Source organism: Arachis hypogaea, chromosome 5 (genome assembly GCF_003086295.3).
Source record: "Arachis hypogaea cultivar Tifrunner chromosome 5, arahy.Tifrunner.gnm2.J5K5, whole genome shotgun sequence".
NCBI classification, from domain to species: Eukaryota; Viridiplantae; Streptophyta; class Magnoliopsida; order Fabales; family Fabaceae; genus Arachis; species Arachis hypogaea.
In genome coordinates, this window is record NC_092040.1 from 98,900,006 (window position 1) to 98,909,202 (window position 9,197).

The window sequence follows — 9,197 nt, forward strand, 5'->3', positions numbered from 1 at the left end:
TGCACCATCGTGTCACCATCGTCCTCCTGCTGTCAGTAGAAGGTTAGTGAATTTGTTTTTGATTTTGAGTTGTCAAACCCAAAAAATCCTAAGCTGCTTGAGGTTTTTTGGTTGTTTCCAATCCAGCACAGCCTTAGATGAGAGCGAAAGTGACCCTTGGATTTCTTTTTCCCCTGTTTCAATCAGCTTTTCATTTTTTTTTAAATTTGTGTGTTGGTCTTTTGTTATTCAGCTTGTGAAGTTGTGATTGCTTTTAAGCATATATCGTAGATTCAAAGTTGTAGTACTTTGATGAAAATTCTGAATGGATATCAAAAGCTTATTACAAGGGACCCATAATCGCGAATCGTGATGGTGACTATTTGAATATTAGTTCATCCTTTATCATACCCTATATTTGTGATAATAATTATATTTGATTCGATTATTCGGTTGCAGCTCATTTCGTCGACATGTTTCTCATATTTTTATTTTATTAAAGAAATTTGAGCTAATTTGATTTTAATCTTCACATTATCGGAATAATAACGAAATTTGAGCTAATTTGATTTTATAATAAGATTCTAATTTTTTGTTTCTGAAATTTTAATTGAATTAAATCCATTTAGTCAAATATTCAAGTTGTAGCAGCACTCCATTTGTAATTCCTGGTTGCTGGTGCAGGTTTAATGTCATAACTGATTTGGAATGTTTTATAATGTACAATGTTTGTTGTTGTTTTGTAGTTGCTGTTTTGTAATTGCTGGTTATAGGTTTAGTGTGATTATTGGTTATAATGTTTTGTAATGTTTGGTGCTGAAGGCTGATTGTTGAGTTCAGATATAGTTGTTTATTTTGACTTGGGTAAAGAGACTTATGGTCATTTTTTCCTGCCTTGTACCAATTCAGATGATTATTTTCAGAGGATGGGCATTTATTTATGTATCTTGAGAAACTGTTTCTGTTTGTTATGAGCACTTAGTTTCACCATGAAAGCTTAGTTTCACCAAATGGTCTTCAAAGCAACTCATCCAAAATGCTACTGCACAAATCCAAGTCTATTGTCTCTTAAAACCTGCATGCTCCTTCATTTGGTGAAACCTTTCTAGCACTAGTCCACTACCAACTTTGTTATTAATAATGTTATCACATTTGTTTATCCAAATACTATGTTTATCTTTTTCAGTTTGATTTATGATAATTCATTTGATATTCTTCCTATTTTTGTGAGATATTTTTTTTAACATTTTAAGTACTGATGAAAAAATGTACTTGTTTGGTATCATGCTTTCATCTGACAATTTTGTATTTACTATTTAAAAAAAAAAAGAAAATCAGTAATTCACCACTCCATTGAAAAAATTTTATAGAGTAATTCACTACTCCATTGGAAAAACTTCATACTACCCTATACCCTCAACTTAATACTTGCATATTTATAATTTATTTATTATTTTATTTTAAAACGGTTTTTTCGGTTGAATTACCGGTTGAACCAGTTAAACCAATAAACCAATAAATCAATGACTAAAACGGTTTGATGACCGATCTGGTTCTCAGAACCTTGCTCTTACTAGCTTTGTTCCTACTTCCTGATAATTGCCTTTTGTCTCTTCAGTTTATTGTTTTTTCCCTTTTAATAATCTCTTTTCCTCATTTATTTGTTGTTCCTTTCTTTTCTTTTCTTTTTTTTGGAATAGAGCTTTATATTTAAGTAAAATATTTAACTAAGTCTAACTAAGTTATTATAACAACTTTTCAAATCGCATGCCTCTTCCTCCATTTCCTTCTCCTTCTTCTTCTTATTATTATTATTCTTTTTTTTTCAAATTCATGCATGATCTTTTCTTCCTTCTTCTTCTTCTTTTTTTAAATTTGCACACGCAAGTTCTTTTTCTCTCTTCCTCTTCCTCGTCCTCCTCTTCCTTTTCCAATATTGCATCTTCTTCTTTTTCTTTTCCTTTTTCATTATCGTCATCACCAATAACACCAAAATCTTTTGCTAACATCTTTATTATTTTTGATTTTCTATGATGCCATCATTAAATAATTTTGGTTCATTCTTAGTTTATTTTGATTCATTTATGTGTTAATTGAAGTTCAATTTTTGACCAAATTTTTTATTCTTTAAGTAATTTTTAACTGTTTGTTTAAATCTGAATCGAATTCGGTTCATTTGTGAATTGAGTTAGGTTCACTTGATACTACTTTTAAGTATTCACCAAATATGATATTTTTTAAGAAATTCGGTTCATCTCTTAGTTTAATTGAGTTCATTTGCATGTAGAAATAAATTGAAATGTATTTTTTTTGCTGATTGAATGTTTCACTTTTTATTCAAATTTGAACCGAATTCGATTCATTTGTGAATTGAGTTAGGTTCACTTGATACTATGTTACTTCTTAAAAAATTTGGTTCATCTCTTAATTTAGTTGAGTTCATTTGTATGCAAAAATGAATTGAATGTTTATCACTCACTACAAGAAAAAAGGCCTGTCGGCACACGTTTTTCTTGCCACGCTTTTAAAGCGTGCCCAAAAGTGGTCTACGGACACGCTTTTGCGAGGGTGGCCACTGATTTGTGATTTGGCCACGCTTTTTTTGACACGCTTGAAAAGCGTACCCATAGAAAGAAATTGGCACGCTTTTATGAGAGTGCCCACTGATTTGATATTTGACCACGTTTTTTTACCACGCTTGAAAAACGTGGCCATAGAAAAAAATCGACACGCTTGAAAAGCGTGGCTATCCTGTGTTTAATATGACACCGTACAAAAACGTGCCAATAGAGTTCCCTCCCCTGTTATCACAGTTTTTTAATTTTTTTTTTTTTTTGAGAAACCCCCTCCCAAACTACGCCATTTTGACTCCAATTTCCTCTCCTCCCAAAATTTCCCAATCCCCCTCCCCCAAATTCCACATTCATTCATAACCCTAACCATCGAGCCCTAACCCTCGTTCTCTTCACACGTGACCCTTCCATGGAGCCTTCTTCCTAACCCCATTTCCCAACCCATCCATGGAGCCTAACCCTCTCTCCTAGCCATGCACTTTCCTCCCCTCACGCACGACGCCACCCTGACCAGCAACTGTCACCACACACCAGCCTCAGAGACACCTCGGCCCTCAACGAAACTCCTCAGTTGATGATGGACGAGTGACGACTGATCCTCAGAGATACCATCTTCTTGGTGACTACTGACGCTTTTCTGCTCAGTCTGGTCACCTTCTTCATCTCTGTTAGCTTCGCCACTTCTTCTCTGCTCTCTTCTTTGATCGTCCTCTTCTTCTCTTCTCAGGTAAATAATTAATTATTATAATGAATTGATATTCTGATTAGAGAATAAGGATTTTGATAATCAGAACTTCTGACTAGGGGTAAAAGTGTTGATTATTAGAACTTCTGATTAGGGATGTTATTTTTTATTATCAAAACTTTTGAATATTAAGGCGGTTGATTATTGTTTTGTGTAGTATTTTTTTTAACTTCACTATAGTCCTCATGTTATTAATGTAGTTGAATTAGTTTCTACTGTAAAGATATTTTTAGTTGCTCACTATCTGAAGTTAAAGTCTTCTATCCAAAAAATATATCTGAAGTTAAGGTATTCATGTTCTAGTGTTCTAATAGATCCTGTAAATTTCACTACAATGATTATGGCACTTCAGTAAATTTGGTAAATAATTTCTCCCTCAAGTATGGTAGCAAAAGAGCATATGTATTCATGTTGCATAACTTTATTAGTTCACATGGTATTTGGAATTATTAATAGTGTTTTGTCGTTTAGCATAAAATTTTTCTTTGTTTAGGGTTTATGATTTCAGTTCATCTCTAGGTTCATAGTTTTTGCTAAATGATCTTGAAGACGTTACTTCATGACTTGCATTTAATTATTGCAGGTGGTTCACTATTTCTATTTGATGGAACGGTTTTGAGATACTTCAGAAAGGATGGGCATAATTGGAGAATGAGAAAACATGGAAAAACCGTGAAAGAAGCTCATGAAAAATTGAAGGTAAGCTTTAAAGTTTCTTGAGTTCTGAGTTTGTGTATAATCAAGTCTTTTTATCCTCAAATAATTATATGATGCAGGGGTTGTGGCATTTTTCAATCAAATTTAGGTAGGAAGTGTTGACGTGTTGCATTGCTACTATGCCCATGGTGAAAAAAATGAAAAATTTCAGAGACGAAGCTATTGGATGCTGGAACTGTGAGTATTATGAAAATTGCTGTCATATTTCACCTTTATTTGTTTATTTATTTATTTATTCGAATGGCTTTTCCTTGAAAGGTTCAGAAAACCTTATCACCTTTATTGAGGTAAGTGAGAGGACACAATGGGGGTTTTCATGGAGGGAAAATTCTGTGACTATATAGTTGTCTTTTTTTTTTTTAAATCAGAAGGCCATTAGTTTTTGGTTTTTGGGTGCCATCTCAGTTCAATGTACATTCTTTTATGTTCCTCTCTGCATGGTTGAATGGTTAGTGATCTAAATTTTCTGCATCAAACGTAAGTGTTGGATTTGAATTTGTCAAAATATTGATATCACACATGTTACGACATTTGAAACCATAACAAGGACCTCCTTCTCTCCTATCCTTGACTCAGCATCTCAGCCATCAATGGCTTGCTTTGTTCTGTGTTGGTTCACTAATGATGAAGGCTTCACTTCATTGTAATATAAAGTAAAGGAACTCACTATTGGAGTTGCAATTTGATTTTGATGGTGAATTGTGAGAGAAGTTTTCTGCATGTCTTGTCCATCAGAATTCACCTCAGTTGAAGTCTTAACTCATGATCATTGTTTCTTCAAATTTGTCACTGCTCTATTTTACAAGTTTTTCCTTCCAATTATTATTTTTTTTGTTCCTGTATCATGTGACTGCTTTTCCTGCATAGTTCTCTTTCGCAAGCATTTGGATTGGATGAGGAGTGATTGATGGTTTGGGTGGGGGCTTATTGGCCGCATTGTGTGACTTTCAACTATAGAACTTTGCATCATTCACTATAGATTTGACTAACTAGTACTGCTTGTTCTATCTTATCCATCATCCTAGGTTCACTGGAATGTAATTTGGCTAATTATTTCTGTTTTGATGAACATCATTTCCTTGTAAAAAGATCCATGCTTTTGGGGGTATGTTTTACTGTTTTATGCAGTGATTGTATACAATGCTGACATTTTGTGTTTTGGTTTTTTCTAGGATTTTAATTTGCAGGATATCTAAGTTTTGGTATTTACAGCTACCATGGAAAATAGGCAAGAAAATTTGTTTCCCCCATCCTTGCCTAACCAACAACTGCTGTTCTTTGATGAGGAACTATGGCTGATGGCTGAAGAAAGGGCCCAAGAGATACTATGTACTATTCAACCAAATTTAATTTCTGAGGTGACTAGAAAGAAGATTATTGAATATGTTTGGAGGCTGATTAGAGGTTACTATGGAGCAGAGGTTAGAATATTTTGATCCAATTTGCATATTTATAATTTCCATTGGTGCAACATTGGCTTTCTCTTTTAATCTGTTGCATTTGTGTCTGCCTAATCATGCATTGAATATTCTTTGAAGTCTGTTTTGTTTTATGGATGATTGGTTGGTTGGTACCTATATATCCCTTTTTGGTTTTCCTATCTTTCTCTTCCTTTCAAGAGCAGTTAGATTCTAGTATGATTTTACTACCCTAAGAAGCCATATTACATTATTTTTCTTAATGGATTATTGTTATTAGGGTACAGCAATCTTGTTTTTTTCTCCTGTATGCCACAGTCTTAATTTATATGACTAAATTGATTTCCTTCAAAATCTAAAATAGACTTTATCCATGGAAGATGAAAGTTATCATTTCCAATTTAAGTCTAGTGATCAATATGATCCTATTTTCTTCAACCTTCAATGTGATGCATTCAGTTCGCTTTACACATTGAACTTCCTCAATTAAAGAAATTCACCATTGTCCCCTATCAGCTGAAAGTTTGAATGCGCATCTTCACTTCCTTGGACCATTTGTTGTCTTGGGGATTGGACACCAATCTCTTAAAATCATTTGCCTTCAATTCAAACATCGATGATTTTCTTAACCTTGTTTCTGGTTCTAGTTGATGCGTCATTACTTCTAATTTTAAAAGCCTGGACTTTTAATTGCTAATAACAAGTTCATTTATTCATGAATATGCATTATACCAATTTTATAGCATTGGCCATATATGAATGTTTTTCCCTTTTGTGGGCCATGTACAGGTCCTTCCATTTGGCTCAGTCCCGCTAAAAACTTATCTTCCGGATGGAGATATTGACTTGACAGCTCTCAGTCATGAAAAGGATGAGGAGGATTTGGCTAACATGGTATGCAGTATGCTCCAAAGTAAAGGCAATTCTGAATTCCAAGTGACAGACATACAACATATACGTGCAAAGGTTAAGGGCAAACTATCTTATTCTTTGTTGTCATTAGAACTTTGAAGTTAATGTTTGTTTTTCAAATGCTATCTTTGATTTTTTTAAAAACAAACTATAATATCGCAAACTCTCAATTTTACTAGAGTTGATTTTGATGTTTGGATGATGAACTGCAGGTCCAAGTTGTGAAATGCACGGTGAAAAATATTGTAGTTGACATCTCTTTCAATCAGATGGCTGGACTTTGTGCTATGCACTTTCTTGAGCAGGTGAAATCTAATTTGTGCTAATTCCCTACTATTCATGTTGTGTTCTTAATGCTATGGTTCTTTGAAATGATTGTTGCTGAACGTTTTTTTTTTAACCAAATCTGACTACAATTCATTTCTTTTTCCTGTTAATATGGTGACTTGCTAATTCTAGTTTTATATTTTTGTTAATATGGTGACTTGCTAATATTACATTACAATTTGCAATTCAGTGTAGTACGACTAATGTTTAGCTCAAGGAACTATCTTTTGTAGGTAAAAAAGTTCACAAATGTTTTAGAAACAATTATGTATGATCTAAGGGAAGGAAGTTTAAAAGAGTTAGAGGAAGGAGGAACAGCAAAGGAAATAGAATATAAGTTGTATTGTTTCTGTATTTTTTTTTCAGTTTTTAGTTTTGGAATTCGAACTCGAGATTTATTTTGTATTGAGTATTAGTTTTTAATGTATAAAACAATTATCGCAAAAATTATATATTACTAATTATTGTTTGATATATCTTGTACTAAAAATTGCATACTATATTTGTAGGTTTGGTAATAAAAAAGATTGAAAATTTATATTTTGCGGCGGTAAAGGTAAAAATAAGAAAAAGGTTTTTTTTTTCAAATTTTATAAGGCTATTGCCACGCTTTTAAAGCGTGGCCGTATCACTGGCTATCACCACACTTTAAAAAGTGTAGCCATATTTTTATTATCGGCACGTTTTTTAAGAGTACCCAAAACAAACATTCTGGGACATTTAAAAAGCGTGGTGATATGTACACTTTTCGGTACCTATAAGTTAAGACCTATGGCCATGCTTTTTAAGCGTGGCAAGAGATGAAAGCGTGACAACAAAAAAAGTGTGTCGATAGATCCACAAAAGCGTGGCGATAGAGTAATTGGCACGTTGGCGGATGTGACCCTTTCAAAAGCGTGCTGAAAGCACAAAAAGCGTGGTGAAAAGCTATCGGTACGCTTTTTTGCACTTTTCGGTACGCTCTTAAAGCGTGGCAGAAAGCTTATTTTCTTGTAGTGACTTTTTGTTCAAATCTGAACCAAATTCAGTTCATTTGTGAATTAAGTTAGATTCACTTGATACTACTATTAAGTATTCACCAAATCTAAACCAAATTTGGTTCATTTCTAGATCGAAATGAACTTCAGTTAAAAGGAGAAAAAGAGAAAACACACCAACAACAGCAATAATAAAAGAATGACGATTGAGAGAAAACACACGAAAAAGAAGAAGGAGGAAGGAGAAGAAGAAGAAGGAGAAAAGCTAAGAAGAAGAAAGAAGATCGCGAAGCCGAAGAGACGTTATTGAAACGTGTATGCGCGGGTATAATGAAAATAGTTTTTGTTGAGTTTGAGAGTATTTAATTGGACTTAGATACAAAAATGCTTAGATGTGTAATTGGGCTATTTTTTTTTTTTTTAATTGCCTTTCACTTTTATTGCTACCTTTACGTGTTTCTTCTTTGTTCATCATTGTTTTTCTACTTTTTTCCTTGTCATTCATTTAGACTATATTTGGTTGAAAAGAAAAAAATAGAGAGAAAGGAAATAGAAAAGAAAGGAAAGAAATTGAGAGAATTTTTATTTTTTTTAGATGTGTTTGGATGGAACGAAAATAAGAAAAAAAATATTATAAAAGACAATTTTACCTTTATATTATAAAATATATTGAAAAAAGTAAAAGAGTAGTATTAAAAGTAGAGAGAAAAAAAATTAGTTTTCTCTCCATTTTCTTTCTAATGTCGAAAAAAAAAATTGATGAGTCCTACCAATAATTTTTTTCCTCTCTAGTTTCTCTTCTCAACCAAACAATAAAAAATAATTTTTTTCTATTTTTTCTTTTTTTTATTTTCTCTTTAAACAAACATAGCCTTAGTTATTATCCTTATTATTATTATTATTATTATTATTATTATTATTATTATTATTATTATTATTATTATTATTATTTTTACTTTTTAAAATGGTATTGAGTTGAAAAAAAAGGAACCTTGAACAGTAGCGCTTTAGTTTTAAAAAAATGGCGTTAAGGAAAAAAAAACCTTTCAATGCCAAAAACACAAAAAAAATACCAAAAAAATATTGCAATGGTCTTTTCTGTATTTTTTTACATTATTTTTTTCTAGGAATGAATCATTTTAATACATATTTTAAATATTTGTAAAATAAAAAATTTAAGTATTATTTATTAGTTATTAGTTTATATTTGTAAGTATTATAATATTAAATTTAATATTATTATTTGATTTTATTTATTTAATTATTAGATTAGGTTTTATGTGTAGATTTAGGATTTTTTTAATTTAATTTAATAAAATATTATAAATATTTGTTAAACTATTCTAAATATTATAGAGAAATTAAAAGAATGTGAAAATACTTTTAATTTAATAATAAAATTATAGTATTAACAAGTAAAGTTGAGTACGTTTTTATATATTTAATTTTCAAATTATAGTACAGATAAATTAAATTGAATGAATCATTTTTTTGTCGTATTAAGAAATTAAATAAAAAATAAAATAATTTTTTTGTATTTAATTTTAAT

The 9,197-nt window shown here is 31.6% G+C and overlaps 1 protein-coding gene across 4 annotated transcripts; it reads left to right on the forward strand.

The window, feature by feature from the left end:
- The first annotated feature begins 2,780 nt into the window (after nt 1–2,780).
- On the forward strand, nt 2,781–8,119 carry LOC112802194 (poly(A) RNA polymerase CID14). 4 transcript variants are annotated; one of them, XM_025845299.3, is made up of 7 exons: nt 2,781–3,279; nt 3,881–3,996; nt 4,103–4,191; nt 5,187–5,435; nt 6,222–6,398; nt 6,557–6,649; nt 6,905–7,145. In XM_025845299.3, the coding sequence occupies exons 4-7, from the start codon at nt 5,232–5,234 to the stop codon at nt 7,085–7,087; spliced, it is 657 nt and encodes a 218-aa protein (XP_025701084.1). In that variant the 5' UTR covers nt 2,781–3,279; nt 3,881–3,996; nt 4,103–4,191; nt 5,187–5,231; the 3' UTR covers nt 7,088–7,145. The 4 variants fall into 4 exon arrangements, with proteins under 4 accessions (XP_025701084.1, XP_025701085.1, XP_025701081.1 ...); XM_025845300.3 differs by lacking the exon at nt 6,905–7,145 and adding an exon at nt 7,782–8,119 and having other exon boundaries at nt 2,783–3,279; nt 4,074–4,191; XM_025845296.3 differs by having other exon boundaries at nt 2,783–3,279; nt 4,074–4,191.
- The last annotated feature ends 1,078 nt before the right edge of the window (nt 8,120–9,197 follow it).